Raw genomic sequence first — 16,527 nt, forward strand, 5'->3', positions numbered from 1 at the left:
TATATTTTTCCTACATACTGATGATTCTGTTTAAAGATTAACTAATCAAGTATGATACCATCGGCTTATCTGGGAGTAAAGTTCTATCTCTCTCTCTCTTTTTTTGGCCATCACTGTTTTCAATAAAGTAGTTCATCAATATTTGAGAATAAAGGGCTGTATATGGGGGAGAGGGGAGATGGAGAAGAAAGAGTTCCATGGATTCACGCAGCCCTCAGGAGTCGATAGCTTTGCCGCCTGTGCTGCCGTGCCGTTTCTGGTGTGGCTCTGCACGTCCCGGTTGCTTTCTGCTCGACAGAGGGTTACTCTAATACCCATTTATACAATTCTGTTCACCTAAGGATTTCAAGTACATCATAAACTTATCAATTAATCAAAGACCTATTTCAAGCTGATGGGTGAATTACACCCTAGATGACGAGAAATGCTCACATCAACATAGTAAATCAAGGACTGTTTCCTGATGGGTTCCTGAACATACACCAGACACTCAGATGGAGAGGATTCTCTTCAGCACTGAGTCACAAAGTGTGTCTTTCAAATAGTAGAAAGTTTCAGCAATAAAACAGTCACTTTCTTTCAAAGCATCTCTTCACCTTGATGAAAAAGTAAACTGATAGCACGATTGAACCATTGAAATAGAGATAATAGGCTTGCCTCTTCAAAGTCAAGTTTTACTAACCTCCCTTTCTCAACAGTTAAAAACCCCTGTGAAACTTCTGGATTTTTAAATACGGGGTTGCTTTGGTTCTTGGTTCTCTGGTCTGGTGGAGTGAGGGCCTCTGCTTGTGGTTTAGCACTGTCCGCCGGTGAGAAGGCCAGGCTTTCTAGACAGCTGTGAATGTGCGGTATTCATTCCGGTAATAGGTCAGCTCTCCCAGATTGTACTGTGGGCCAAACATTTTTTTGTCCTCCTTTTTGAAGAAACATTCCTCTAGGGATTTTTCCACTTCGTATGGATTGAGACATAGTTAAAGTTTTAATGTGCATCATTGGAAATGCACTCAAGACAATAGAAATTCAAGGAATGACAACCCAATATCCATTTCTAATTTGAAATGCCCCTGCAGTACCAGAGTATTCTGCCATGGTAGCTGCCCCAACCCAGAAATCACTTCACTGTGATTAGCTTCCAAGATTCATAAATTCTGTGATATCATGATTACTTGCAATTTAATTCCAGTCAGAATTTACCATCTGCCTTTCAGCCATTTCATGAGCAGCAGTGGGTGGGGGTTCAAAATGGCTATTGCAACATCTCTCATGTTTTAACTTTCTATAGGAACGTACAGAAGCAGGACATTATGTTCTAATGTCAAAATACATGTGTAAGGATTAAAAGTAGTATGGGATACATAAGAACACTTTTCAGGCCAGTTATTTTTTGATATTTATCATTTCATAGTGGTGACACCTGCTTCTAATTTTAAGAGTTCTTTTTCCAGTGGGTGATATATATTTTTTTCCTTCAGAAAAGAAATCTTATCCTCAAAAGACTCAACTGGTAATTTTTCTCCTTTTGATGTGTTTGATATTTTTATGAGTTTGTCCATCAGCATTGAAGTCTTAACATGCCTCTAGTTTAAAAAAAAAGGAATCTTCATAACACATATCATTATATTGAGGCACATAAATTTATGTTTGGAGACTTTCAAAGAGATAATTTATTATAAATGTCATTATCTGCTACTTGGACTACTTGATAGTTGTCTTAAGTTGACTAGAGCCAGGGAAATAAACTCTGCCTTGTGGGAACAGTTTAGTAACTTACATTCAATACCCATATTTGGTTGTTTTTTGCATTTAAGGACAGGGTTGGTGACAATTGTCATTTTGGGGTAAGTAGAAAGGAAAAAAAAGTGAGGAACCTAGTTTTGTCTCTTTGGACACATGTTGGGAGTAGCCAAGTTATGTAGAGCCCAAAATAATTTACTTCTTTTTTTGTTTTAATCTTGTGTAAAGACCTTTTCCTAATCGATTCTGAGTAAAGTTAATTATATGAGTAGAAAAAGCTGCAAAAGATGGTACATTGCTAGCAACCAATTCTGATTGGCCTGTGGGGTGTTGTCTGTATAAAATTGGATCCTTGTGTTGGGTTCCAAAAAAAGGTGTGAATATGAAGGAGAAGTGCTAAATCATGACTCCAGAGAAAATGTCGGCCATGAGCAGTTTTTAGTTTAAGTGAAAACCAAACTCGAGCATTTGGACAAAGAAGAGAAGGGGGAAAAAGGGTGAATCATTAATATAAAAGCATTCTGGTGATCAGGTTTCACCAGATTTGAATTAAGACCCTCCACAAAGGCTGTGACTAAGTGGAACTAACTCATTTACTTAATTGATATGACAAACTTCACTAAGCATTTACCCTAAATGTCAGATAAGTAATTTTTAATATAATATATCCAAGATATGCAGACAGTTAAGAAAACAGTGTGGGTTTTAATAATTGCACTCATAAGTAAATGGATCTATCATTACGTTGTCACAAAGAATGACAATGAGCAGAGACATCCTGCTACTCCCTCTCCGATAAGTATTCAGCATAATTAGACAGACACTGTCTCTTCTGTTCAGTGTAGCATTAATCAAGAAAAGTGCAGCTTTACACAGGAATCTTTTTCTGATATGTCATTGTTTAAAAAAACCTGTCTTGTCAGATACTGTGCTTCAGAAAATGACTCATGTAGTTGTGTACGTTTACTTCTCTTTTTATTTATTTTTGTTGTTGTTATAATAATATTCAATAATAGTGTAGTCCTTTTGCATCCAAAACAAAACAAAACTGTATTTGAAGTTAGTGGTTCTTTTTATTTTGCAAAATATTAGAATAATGGACTACTTGAAGTATTTGTAAGCTTTGCAATGACCTGTTGGCTCATCTGTCTAAAACAAATGGCATGACTCTTTTAGAGAGAGGTTTTCTTAGAAGGAAAGGGCCAGAAGTTTTTTTGCATTAAATAAGAGCTCAAGAGACAACCTCTTTCTAAGAAAAATTTTATGTAAAAATTAGAAACATGTTGTCCCCATCCAGCATCCACAGGCATTGCTTATTTTTAAAAATCTATTTCATTTTACCATGTAGTGTCTAGCTTCAACTCTGAACTACTGCATAGTTATAAAGTGGCGTCAGCTCAGTTCTTTGCACAGCTCTATCTCCCCACTTTCTCAGCTACTCAAGGGCCTTTGAGGGCAAAGAATAGGGTTATTGAAGAATGGCAGGCAGATTTCACTAACTAACGGGTGGAGGTCAAAGTGGTTTATTTGTGGGAGTGAACAGAGTACAAAGATGAAAAATCAAATGCTTTGCCATAATAAGGTTTAGCAAGAAAATGCTGACTACACGAGGCTTAGATTCTAGCTGACAGAACCTTTTCTAGTGCTCACTACTTGATTTTACAGCAAGCAATTTGAAGAAGCCTAAAATTATATTTCTTTTTCCCCCTATGAAACGTTTCAATCAGTTTCAAATATTACTTTAAATAAAATGATAGGTTCTCTGCTTTATATCCACAGAACATTGGGACTAATAGCTTCCCACTGCAGGTGTATCCCTAACAGGGAACATCGGAGACAACACATTTCTAAAATTAAATTTTACCAGAGGACCCTTACACTCTAAGCTTTCCATCATGTTTTAACTGACAGAAGTGAACATAATTCAATAAGCACTTAATTTCTCATCATTGAAATTAGTTTTGTAGCTGGAGAAAAGTATCTATAAGGATGATGACCAAGCTTGAGCACTGGGTCACCCCCAACTAGATGGAGATGGGGAGGAAAGGACTTTTGTGTCTTTTTTCTTAGTCTTTATACAATTCTGTATTTGTATTGTGCATATGTTTTGCTTTTGTAGCCTACAAAGGGGCCAAACATGCTGAAAAACAAAATATGAAAGTAAGATTTACCTGCTGATCTAGAGCAGGACCAAAGCAGAGTAAAAAAAATAAAATAAAAAATAAAAACCTAACAGGGTGGGGCAAAAGTAGGTTTCCAAATGTGAATATGTGAAACACAGTTTATTCTTGTACTATTTTTATTAATGATTGTATTATTTTCCATACAAACAACTGCGGACGTATGTTTGCCCTGTCCTGCGTCTGTTGGCATATAGACCAGAGCCGTCTAGTAGAACTCATTGCAGCGATGCAAATATGTTCTCTGTCCACACTGTCCAGTACTGGACCAGCCAGCCAGATGAGGCCATGGAGCACTTGAAATGCGGCTGTGCTGAGCAACTGACGTTTTCAATTCATTTCATTTTAATTCACTTAAATTTAAGTAGCCACATGTGACTAGTAGCCATCATATTGGACAGGGCAGATATAAACCCCACATATGTATGATTGAGTTTTTTATTTTTCAGCTGGGTGTCTAAGCAAAATGAATAAAATATTTACGCTATATTGTACTGTATTTATTTTTCATGCAATGGAAGTAATTTGGTGCGCTCAGTAATTTCTTCTTTATTTTCTGTCCTCTGTGAATGGGTGTGATTGCTGTGTTGAACCGAAATCAATCCTTCTCTGAACACAAGGGAGAATAGGATGGCTCGGGGGAATAGGGAGTGGGTGGGAACCCCCAACTTATAAGTATATGGAGCATGAAATACAGTTTTATAATTTCTGTCCTGATACTGGAGTGCCTGTATTTATCCTGAAAGGACAGGAAATTCCCTTAAAAAAAATTGAGAGACTTTATTGTTGGCCCAGGAACCAGATTTTTCTATGACATTTTTCTTGTGTCTATTCCTTACTCTCTCCAGTTGTAAATTTTTATTCACATTTGAAATACATTAAAGAATTTATTTGCCCTGGCCGGTTGGCTCAGCGGTAGAGCGTCGGCCTAGCGTGCGGAGGACCCGGGTTCGATTCCCGGCCAGGGCACACAGGAGAAGCGCCCATTTGCTTCTCCACCCCTCCGCCGCGCTTTCCTCTCTGTCTCTCTCGTCCCCTCCCGCAGCCAAGGCTCCATTGGAGCAAAGATGGCCCGGGCGCTGGGGATGGCTCTGTGGCCTCTGCCCCAGGCGCTAGAGTGGCTCTGGTCGCAACATGGCGACGCCCAGGATGGGCAGAGCATCGCCCCCTGGTGGGCAGAGCGTCGCCCCTGGTGGGCGTGCCGGGTGGATCCCGGTCGGGCGCATGCGGGAGTCTGTCTGACTGTCTCTCCCTGTTTCCAGCTTCAGAAAAAAATGAAAAAAAAAAAAAAAAGAATTTATTATTTCTTTTCTCTTGAATAATCCATATAATTTACACTCAATTTCCCCAGTTTTAAAAATTAAAGAAATCCCTTGTATCCAAGGCTTTTAATACCTGAACTTCTTTATGATGTGGTGATTCTTTGAAGGATCCTTTTAGCTCATTTTAAACGGTTGCTTATGGTGTAAGATAGATAAACCTCAAAAGCTATATTAGCTTTCATTTCATTTTCATTTTCATTTCATTTTTATTCTCTCCATCATAAAAATGATTTTAAAACATTTTTATTCACTGGAAAAGGTTAAAAGTCAAAATGGTCTGAATGTTTTACCTTTTTTTATTGTGGAGTGTGTTCATCATAATAAATTACATTAGAATGAACTCTAATGTATTTTATCATTAGGATACAAATCTAAGTTGAGTGCGGTATCTCAAACTACCTCCTCATGCCACACAGCATGTGTTTATACCCACAGGAACAGAACAGTCCTTTAACTGTGGGATTAATCTATCCAGTCACAGCCTTTATTTAGCATCCCAGTTTGAGGTGACCTCATCACAAGGTGCAGCCGAAATGATCCAAGGACGGTCCTGTTCCTGCCTGTGGGGCAGCTGCATAGGTGTGCAGAAGGGAGGAGTCTGAGCAGAAGGTCACGGGCAGTGGGTGACGTGGAAAATGTGGTAGCGGTACTCAGCTTCTATCCTGTGCTTGAGAAATGGCACCGGAAGTTGTGTGTCATCATTAGTCTGGCAGACAGAACTGGGGCATCCATTCCCCACACTCAGACCTGGAGGTAAAGTGAACAGTCACAGTAGCAGTTAGCATGCTGTTTAGGCTGGTGAAAAATATGTAAGTATCATTGTGAAGCTCTATTTCAATCCAGCTCATGATTGTTTTGTATCAGTAAGGTAGATAAATAATCAGAACTTTTTTCAGAAATAGGCATCTTGGAGTAGTACACCAAAATGGGGGAGAGCTTGGTCCCGCTGGGTTCAAATCCTGGCTTCTCCGCATACTGACTGTGTGGCTGCTCATCTTCTTCCAGACCTGCCTCCCTCAGGTGTCCGCTCTGAGACACTGCGTTCCGCCCACCTGCTGGCCCGTTCCCAGCGCGGGCGAGCACGCTTTCCTGTCTCCCGCCTTCCCTCCCTCCATTTCCCTGTAGCTGCTACCCTATTTTTCTGCTTCCCTCTAAAGACTGATTTCATGAAACAGTCTGTTTTCCTGTTTCTTCACTGCCCGTTGATTTTGAAAGCTGTTCTGACCTTTCCCCCTTGTGCCTCACTCTCCTGGAGTTTGTCTGTTCTCATACTTGACCTCTCCATAGCATTCAGCTCATTCGATCACAACCCCCGCCTTGAAATAGTTTTCTTAATTTCTGTCAAACTACACTTTTCCTATGAGTTAAATGCTTCAATGTAGTTGCCTATTTGACACTGATTTTATTAGCTTCTTTTGATATCAAGATTTACTGAATGCTAAAGAATAGTATGTTAAATTTGACCTCTGAGTAAGTGAGGTGTTGCTGCTTTACAGTATACACTGGACTCGGCAGATGTCAGTGACTCTTTAAAGAAGAGTCCTTTTGATCCTTTCTGCTTATGTTTTCAGGAGGCTTTATAGAGAAATCAACTTGTTGAATAGGCAAGAGACCTATTATAAATATTAAATGTATGTATTTGCTACTTTACAATTTAATATCTCTGGGTCATTACCTTCTTGTAAGTCTATGTGATATTTATTTTTAGAAGTTCTGTGTTAGAATTACTGATGACACATTCAGTATATTTAATAAAATCCTAACTGATCCCTACCAAGGCCAAGTAAAAGCTCTGATATGTAAGGCAAGATGATTCTTAGTTTACTGCAGAGTTTTTATTTTTGCATATTCTTTTGCAGCTGATAGACCCTTTCTTTGAAATTTCTTCAGAGAACCAAATTAGAAAATTCAACTATAACTGTACTTAATTGACCTAAATAGGATACTGTTTTCATACTATACAAGGCAAACATAGTATACATGAGGGAGCCTGGTGTTGTACAAAATATACAAGCTTTAGAACCAGCAAGACCTGGGCCTAAAATATCACTTAATAGCTGAATGATCTTGAGCAAGGTGTGTGACATCTATCTCTTGATACCTAGTTATAGACAGGCAGGATAATAATACCCACCTATCTGAGGTGAAGGATCTGAGATATCGGAAAGTATAGTAGTCCCCTCTTATCCACCAGGGATAAATTCCAAGATCCCCAACATATGCCTGAAACCACAGACAGTCCCGAGCCCTATATCTACTGGTTTCCTATACATACATACCTGTGGTAAATTTTAATTGACAAAGTAAAGACAGTAAGAGATCAACAATAATAACTAATGATAAAATAGAACAATTATAACAAGATGGTGTATTAACAGTTATGTGAATGTTCTCTCTCATACCTTATTGTACTGTACCCACCTTTTCACTTACAGGAAGTTCTTTATGGCTTCTCTTTGTCATGTTCGAATTGCCAGCCTCACTACTCTTGCACTGTGGGGCCATCTTGAAGTAAAATAAGGATTACTTGAATACAAGCACTGCGATACCACAACTGTCTATCTAATAACCTAGATGGCTACTAGGTGACTAACAGGGTAGGGAGCATATGCAGTGTGGATACACCGGACAAAGGGATGACTCACACCCCAGGCAAGATGGAACAGGAAGACACAGAGACTTCATCATGCTGCTCAGAACAGCATGCAATTTAAAACTTATGAATTGTTTATTTCTGGGATTTTTCACTTAATATTTTCAGATTGCAGTTGTGGAAAACATCACTATGGATAAAGGGGACTACTGTACTTGGTACTTGTACGTCCTCCATAATTTGTGGCTTTTGTTATTTTCAGTGTGTTTTTTTGAAATGATACACATGCAGAGATTTAATGATCATCTTTTTAGCTGCATCCTGGCTCTCTTGAGGCCACTGGGTGGATGAAAGCATCCAGCACCCTTTAGGCTTGCTGTATTAGTTGTTTTGGTAAAGCAGTAGTAAAGATAGATCATTGGGGATTGGATGATGACAACAGACAGGAGATTATCTAAAGTCAAACATAAACAACCAAACTTAAAGCATTTTGTGGTCTTCTCAAACCTGCTTATATATTGGATTTTTTAAAACTAAAGTGCAGACTTTGCTTGTTTCCAGAGTTTCTCCCAGATTGTGACTATAAATGAACATTACTGAAACTAAACTGTTGTGTTTTTTGACTTTGAAGAAAGAAACATATATCAGTTAAGTCTTCTCTGACAACTTGAATTACATTACCCAAACTCCCACAGCAGAGGAGATAAGGCCTTTCTGTCCTCAGCAGCGTTTACCAAGGATAATTATCACAAGACAATGAAGGTTTAAATAAGTCCTTTAACAAACTAAGCACTAACACTGACTTGTTACAGTTTTCTCAAGCAAAATATAGCATTGTACTTTCTTGTTATTCCTGTAGATTTTGTTTCATAATTGTCACCATAAAGTTCTTGGTTAAAGTGTTTGATAAGTCTCATAATTTGGGAAAAGGGGGAGTTGAAATTTATTATATTTCTCTCCCAGATGTTCTTTTTACTTTCTTTACTATCAGGCTGCGTCAAAAAGTTACCAAAGACAAATCCTTGATTTGTTATAGGAGATCCCAAGAATTATATTTGAGTTTTGTCGTATCATTTGATCTGATTTTGCTGTTGTTTCTTGAAAGAATCAGGGGGGAATAGAAAATTCCATAACGTTATGTGATTGGTAAAAACCATTTACTGGCCTTTTTTCCAGGAAGCTGTCTTACCATTTTCTGTGGGTGAGTGTAGGCTAGTGGAAAACTTCATAACCTAAGATGGATCTGCTAAAAATAATGGAAACTTAGAAATTCTAGAGAGTAATTAGTGCACAGCAGGCATCTTTAATGCATATATTTCTAATCTTAACAGTATTCTTATACTTGACTATTATGTGAATTTGTTCTTGTTATATAACAAATTACCACAAACTTACCTTAAAACAACAAACAAGTCACATGGGTTAAGAATCTGGTACGACATAGCTGGTTTCTCTGTTCAGGATATGTCTCACAAGGCTGCAATCAAAATGTTGTCCCGGCTACATTTCTTTCTGGAGCTCAGGGTCCTCTTGCAAATTTTCCTGATTATCAGCAGAATTTTCAGTTCTTTGTAGCTTTAAGGCTAAGGTCCCAGCTTTCTTAAAGCTGGATGTCAGCTAGGGGTACCAGTTAGTCCCTAGTGGTTCCTGCAGTTCCTTGCCATGTGGCACTCCCACAGGCCTTTTACAAAATGGTCTCTTACTTCTTCCAAGCCAGCAGGAGAATCTTTCTGATGTGTCATCCGTCTTTTAAAGGGCTTACCTGATTAGGTCAGATCCAACTAGTATAATAACTCTTTTTAGTTAACTTAAAAGTAATCTGCTTACGGACCTTAATTACATCTTCAAGATTCCCTTCACCTTTGCCATATAACTTCCTACTTACAAGAATGGCATCCATCAAAATCATAGGTACCGCTCATATTCAAAGGGAGAGGGTTATACAAAGTATGTACCCCAGGGGCCAGGAACTTTGGGGCCATCTCAGAATTCTGATTAGCACAAACACTCCTGATGAAATCTAACAGAATCTTGGTGAATATTGTGTTTGGCTTATACTTGCAAGGTTTTCCTGTTGGGCTTTTTGCTTACAACTGTTTCCAGGGATGAGAGCCACCAACTGGCTAGAATTTCATGTTTGCCCATTGAACAGGTAGCTGAGAAAAATGACAGAGTGGAGAAAAAGTCAAAATGTCTGATGGTTAGAAAAGCAATGTCAAGCTAAAGTGCTTCCTGAAATCCATCTCTATTTACTACCATTGCGATTTTTATAGCAATCAATAGGAGGAAATGTCCCAATGAAACAAAATAATATGAAAAGAACTTGGAAGTAATAGTCTGTTCCAGAAAAAGGGGTAGCATTAATTTATCTAAGTCTTCTTTTGAAAACTGATACTTCTAAAAAAGTAATTTGAAATTAAGGTTTTGATTCATTAAAAAAAAAGAAAGAAAAAAAGGAGAAAGCCAATTAGTCATTAATCTGTACAGTGATTGTGTCTAACAGTTGTCATAGCTAATTTGGAACAGAAATTTTAACAGGCAGTTTATTTTTTAAATAATGTACAAAAACCAAATTTGATTTCAAAGCCAGGAGTCAAGATTTAATGTTCTCTCATTTTATTACTATAAAGCAGTTGACTAACATTTTGGAATTTCATGTGGTCAATTACATATACAAAGTGAATTAACCATTATTAATATGGAGAAAATATTAAAGTACATAATAAGGAAGTGTGCTCAACCTGGGTCTTTAAAAATTGAAAACACAACGTAATTTTGAGATTCATGACAGCCTTAGGGTTCATATTACTTGACTGTGATAAATTTAGAAAATTAGACATAGCTTGGCTTGTTCTTCTTGTATACATTGTTTCTTCTCCCTTAACCCTTTCCAAGAGGGTTTGAATTTTGCTGTTATTGCACCCATTTATCCACTTGATCATTCCTAATGCTTGTTATTGCCAAAATTTTGCTCATACTTTACCCTTTATAAGGATAAGTAGTGGACTTAAACCGTGTCAATATTCCTGCAGTATTTAGAACAATATTGATTGGCACACATGAAGTTTCAAAGAAATAACTCTTTCTTGAATCCAACTATTTGCCTTCTTTAATAGAGTTAGCTTAGATACTGAATTCATCAGCGATTCATTGTCTGAAAAAAATTCTTCCTTCTTAAAATTTTTTGACATTTTCATTTGGTATTCTATTTTGGTTTCATAACGCATAATTCAAGCATTTGACTTAAGTTTAAATCAGTGGACTGGCTGGCAGCCTAAAAATTTGTTTGCACAGAAGAGGTTTGAATGAATTGGGAGATTTGTTTAAGTATTGGTAGCTCTTTATTTCTGCCTTTAATTTTTTAATTTGAAATCTCCTCTCTTATGTAATTATGTGATTAGACCTTAGGTCAGTTTTCTTGAAATAAATGTTAACCCAAAACCTCAATTTATCCTAATGATGTTAGGGCATTGGTGTGGTGTAATTTTGGTTCCTGACTCAACGAGCAAAGAAATATAGCTAAAGTCACCTATTGACTTTGTTTTTAATTGAATTTACAGAGATATTGATCTAGAATGGATCTGATCTAGATTTGTAAAATTAGTGGCTGTCACACACAACGTCATGTTTTCCTACGTCTGGCTCTGCAGATGTGCGTACCTATTGCAATATTTTTCCTTGGGATCAAACCTCCCAAGTTTTGCTATATCCAAGTATCTAATAATAACAGATAAAGCTGAGGCCTATACAAGTAGTTTAAATATCTTTCAGGTCACATGCGGTGTTCTAGGCTCTTTGTTAGATCCTGAAAATTCAGGGGGATGGGGGGCAAAGCAGACATGATCCCTGTCCTTATAGAATCTATAATCCCTCAAGAAGCTCATGTTGTAGAATCTCATTAAGGAAATCTATGATCAGATATAACAAGGACATAGTTAAACATAAGCCAGACTAAATTTTAGAACAGATCTAGACCCATAATGTGCTTGTTACAGTGCATAGTAGTTAGCAACTCCTCAATAACAGTTACATGTTAATATCATTATTTTTATAACTTATTTTTCCAATTCATCCAATAATTCTCTGGTCCTAGTCAGAACACATGTAGACACGTATAAGTGAAAGGGGACCAGCGGGTTCTTTTGACAAGAACACAGACCGATTTTGTGCTGCAAACCTTAGAGAGCCCAAATTGGTCCTGTGAGGTGGAGACTAGGAGTCAATTCCTTTATTTTTATATCCAAGTTTTCATTATTTTAATTGGCAACCCACCAAACTGATAGATGCCTCCAGTTGGGTATATCAGTGTGCTTGCCGAGAACATTACGAATCCAGCAATTACGAGGGACTCTTTTCCCATTATTTTCTTCCCAAAACATTCCCTGTGCTGGAGTGCTGTGAAAAACATAGGAACTATAATAAAAATACTATTCTTAAAAACAAGCTCTTACTGTGTTTCCTTAACGTAAAAGTAATATATGTTCACCATGGAAAACACAAGTAAGCAGAAAGAGGCCTTGAAAATCACCGAAATCCACCACACTGAGAGAACTACTGTTATGTTTATGCCTAGTCCCTTTCTCTATACACAGAATTATATTTTTAAATAGCATCACAGTGTAACGTTCTATTTTGTAACTGCTTTCCATGTCTTTATTCTGTCATTAAACAAATATCTTTCCATGTCATTATTCTTTTACAGTACTATTTGCATTGGTTCTAGCAAATGCTAATTGTTGGGCATCTAAGGTATTTTTTACTTTTATCTTTTCTTTGTTTCTATTATAAATAATTTATTAGATGAGCAACTGAGTTGCTGTTGCTGAAGGTTATTTAATGTTAAAATTGCTAAATTATTTAAAGTAATTTAAAGTGGCTGTGGTGCAAGGTAACGGGGAAGATGAAATGGTGGTGTGGAAGTCCTATGCTTCTGTCGCCTCCTTTTGGAAGGGTCCCAGGGGCCACAGGCAGTGCACAGCCTTCCTGAAACACGGGGGAAACGACACTCTATAGTTCAGATCATTGACATCAAAATGGAGTGTGATTTTGTAAAGTTGAAATCATTATGTACAGAATTACCAGGGGACCATTTTGTCACCTGTTTGTTCCTGTGACAAATTCAGAGCAACTCAAAGCAAATTTTTCATTTGCTGATGGATTCTTTTTTTTTTTTTAATCTTTAAGTTTTATCTTTTAGGTTGCACTAGCTGTTGTTGCATGAATTACAGTGTGCTTATCAATCCATCCTTCTTGCCAGGAATGCCATCTCCAACAACACTGAAGAAGTCGGAGAAGTCTGGTTTCAGCAGCCCCTCCCCTTCACAGACCTCCTCCCTGGGAACAGCATTCACACAGCATCACCGACCTGTCATTACGGGACCCAGAGGTGAGCCACTCGGCAGGTGGCCTTGCTTGTGCTTAGGTCATGGCCTTGGGTCCAGAGTAGCAAAATGAGAGACAGAGAGGACTCCCCCAGAGTACTCCTGAAGGCAGTAAGTGTTGCAAGTTCTTATCATTGAGTCCGTCTTTGGAATGTTAGGGACCAAACAGATCTGGCCTCAATCCCTTGCTCTTTAACCTTAGGCAAGCAAGGAACCAAACCACTCTTTGCCAATGCGGTCTTGTCAACTTGTGGGAAGTAATTTGAATTGAGCCAAAATCAAATTTCTCCTACAAATTGTACAGGAGTGTTGTGTGTGTGTATGTGTGTATTTGTGTTTGAGGTGAGCAGCTTTTTAACAAATCTGCGTTGTGTGTGCGGACCATGGTTCAAACTCTAACTGTTTAGAGGTCAGCTGTATTTTCAATCTGCGGCTGAGAGTAGGCAGATGTGGAGGGCCAACTTAAGTTATGTGTGGATTTCCGACCATGTGGTGGGTTGGCACCCCTAACCCCCACATTGTTCAAGGTCAACTGTAAGCTTTTTTTCATTCTCTCCTCCCTGATGATTCCCTTTTCTTGAAACCTGACTTCAGTATGTGGCATCTTGCGTGGAGGTTGTTTGCTTTGTGGTGTTGACTGTTGACGAACAGTCTTCACTCACTCCTTTTGAAGTGGTAGATAGTTTGTCTGGTTTTCATTGCAATGTTTTCATGATTTTTGTCTTGTGTGCTTTTAAGTTTATTATTAAAATATGTCCACAAGAAATATGATTTGTATTTCACATTAAAGACAAGCTTTAAACCTCAAGAGAATGTCACCAAGCCACTTAACTTGATCTTATTGCAAAATGAAAATATTTATTAGTTTGTTTATGAAACTCCCACAGTAGGAGTATGAATAATTGTAACCATGTTTGCTTTCTTCCATCAGATTTTTGTTTAGGTAGATCTCTGATCTACCGGCTGGTATCATAAAACATCCTAGAAAGTTATGGTCTCTCCTCTACTTTGACCTATGCCTGGGAAAACTGATATTTCTCACATTAATCTCACTGTTAGTCCCACAGATCTGAATCCCTTTATAAATACTCTGTGTGCATATCAGGGAAGGCTGGTAGTTGAGAGGGCTGTCTCACACACTCATGCAGAAATCACATGGAAGGAAATAAGTTTTCTGACTATTGTGTGAAGCAATTTCTACATCCACTGTTATGAAAACTTATTTGCTTCATCTTTAAACATCTTGTGATCATTAACAAAACTTTTTCAATTTATTATTTCACTTATATGTGTGTGATATAGTCAGAGAGGAAATATGTTGTGTATGTGTGTGAGTATATATATATATTTTCTCATTTCAAAACCTTGCATCTGAATTGGATTATACAGTCCCAAAATCCAGAATGAGTCTCTTTAAATGGGGTACTATTATAATACTCTTCTCAAAGTCAGTATTCATTAAGCAACTAAACTATAGTAGAAAATAAGAGATATCAAGCCCTATTAGTCAGAAAGACTTTTATTCTCAGGAAGATAAGGCATGTGATGTTTCTCATCTTTTTATTGTGAGGTTAACATTCTAAATGCTAAATGAAGATGAAAAGCAGAAATGTCTGCAGGAGCTCAGAGGGGGAGACTATGGAGTTTCGTTTATTCCTTAAACAAGGGTTTCCTGTGTGCTTGTCACTGAGAATTTAATGGTTCCTGTCCTCATAGAGAATACAGTTCTGTTCAGGAGAAAGATACAAGAAAATAAGCATTTAGAAGATGATATAGAATGTGTTACTTATCACTTTGTATCAAATAAAGAGACGTCCAAGTGTAAATAACTCGAAGTTAAATCTTAAAGATTGCTTACCTGAATGGAGGGTGTTCCAAGCAAAGGAAAGATTCATGGTGTAGCAAAGTAGTAAGGATTGGGAAGAACAAAGCACTAGCAGTCAGGACAGCTAGGTGTGCTGTCTCTTTGCTTTCCACTTACCTTCTGGATATTTTAATACCCTCCTCAATAAAACATGTACAGTATACTACTACTGAAAAAGCTTTTCCTTCCAACCTCATAATCTCCTGCGGAAACTACAATAAAATAATAGTTGTTGAGACTCTTTGAGGAGCATAAAGCAATAGGCATATATGTTATCATTTATTCAATAATTATAAGTGCCATTTAAGAGTCATGCCTTAAAGTCATAGTTGTAGAAATTATTGTACCGATTCTAGCATTTACTCATGGGTGTCATGATTGGGAGCTTCTTCCTGCTGTACACTCAAGTCCATTTGCTAAAATGATCCATACTGGGTTGATCCACAGAGTGGACCTCCTTAGCCTACGGAACAGTGAGTTTGATCGCCTCTCAAATTCGTGAATTTTTTTTTTTGAGGAAAAGAGAAAGATGCCTAGTTTAAGAATTATGGAATACCAAAGATTCTTTGTTTTCACCAGAATTCAAGATGGTGCCCAGCATCCTCGGTTCTCCTTTCTGGAAAATCTACCCAGGTACCCATTCTTATTGCACCCTGCCCCCTGTAGTGGTCTGGTAAAGGGAATTGGAGTAGTTGATATGAAACTCTTCAGTGGTATTTTATCGGTAAGAATCGTAGAGTTGAAATAGGCTAACATGAGATATTCTTGGGCTAAGATATTTTTTAAAAGTTGGCATTTAGCCTTTTATTATTTAAGAAATATTTGCTACAGGTACTGTATTCTCTTTTATTCTTCTCTGAACCACTTGGAAAGCTAATGCTTGGAGTGGCATTACATTTGGGACTGAAAGTTGATATTTTAGAAAGATGAGGCCAGATTTAAGGAGGGAGAGAGTCTGACCGAGGAAACCAATATGGAATAAATGTGACATGTACGTTAAGGAGAATTCAACCTTACAGATTTAAGTCACTAGAGAATCCAGACAGACAATCGAACTTTCAAATGGCCTGGAAGAAGAGAAAGGTGTATCCTTTATCAGCATCCTGGGGCAAGGGATGGGAGGAGCTCTTCATTGCACTATTGCTCAGAGTCACATGGTGCTAGCCTTTGGATAGCACACAGGTTATAAGACCTCCACTGTCTTCCTTTAAATTAAGAAATTAAAATTTATTTATTTGTTTATTTTAGTGAGAGGAGGAGAGGCAAAGACAGACTCTTGTATGTGCCCTGACTGGGATCAACTCAGCCAGCCCACTAGGGAGCAAGGCTCTGCCCATCTGGGGCCGTTTCTCTGTTGTTCAGTATCAAAGCCATATTTTTAGCACCTGAGGTAGAGGCCATGGAGCCATCTTCAGTGCCTGAGGCCAGCTGGCTCAAACCAATCAAGCCATGG

The 16,527-nt window shown here is 38.0% G+C and overlaps 1 protein-coding gene across 9 annotated transcripts in view; it reads left to right on the forward strand.

Moving 5' to 3' along the window:
• Nucleotides 1–16,527, forward strand: part of NFIA (nuclear factor I A) — a 383,075-nt gene that overhangs the window by 288,915 nt on the left and 77,633 nt on the right. For all 9 annotated transcript variants that reach the window (XM_066376426.1, XM_066376427.1, XM_066376425.1 and 6 more), the window contains one exon: nucleotides 13,087–13,215. In XM_066376426.1, the coding sequence (XP_066232523.1) occupies nucleotides 13,087–13,215 (129 nt within the window). The remainder of the gene's footprint in view (nucleotides 1–13,086; nucleotides 13,216–16,527) is intronic.

This window comes from Saccopteryx leptura, chromosome 3, assembly GCF_036850995.1.
Source record: "Saccopteryx leptura isolate mSacLep1 chromosome 3, mSacLep1_pri_phased_curated, whole genome shotgun sequence".
Taxonomy (NCBI): Eukaryota; Metazoa; Chordata; class Mammalia; order Chiroptera; family Emballonuridae; genus Saccopteryx; species Saccopteryx leptura.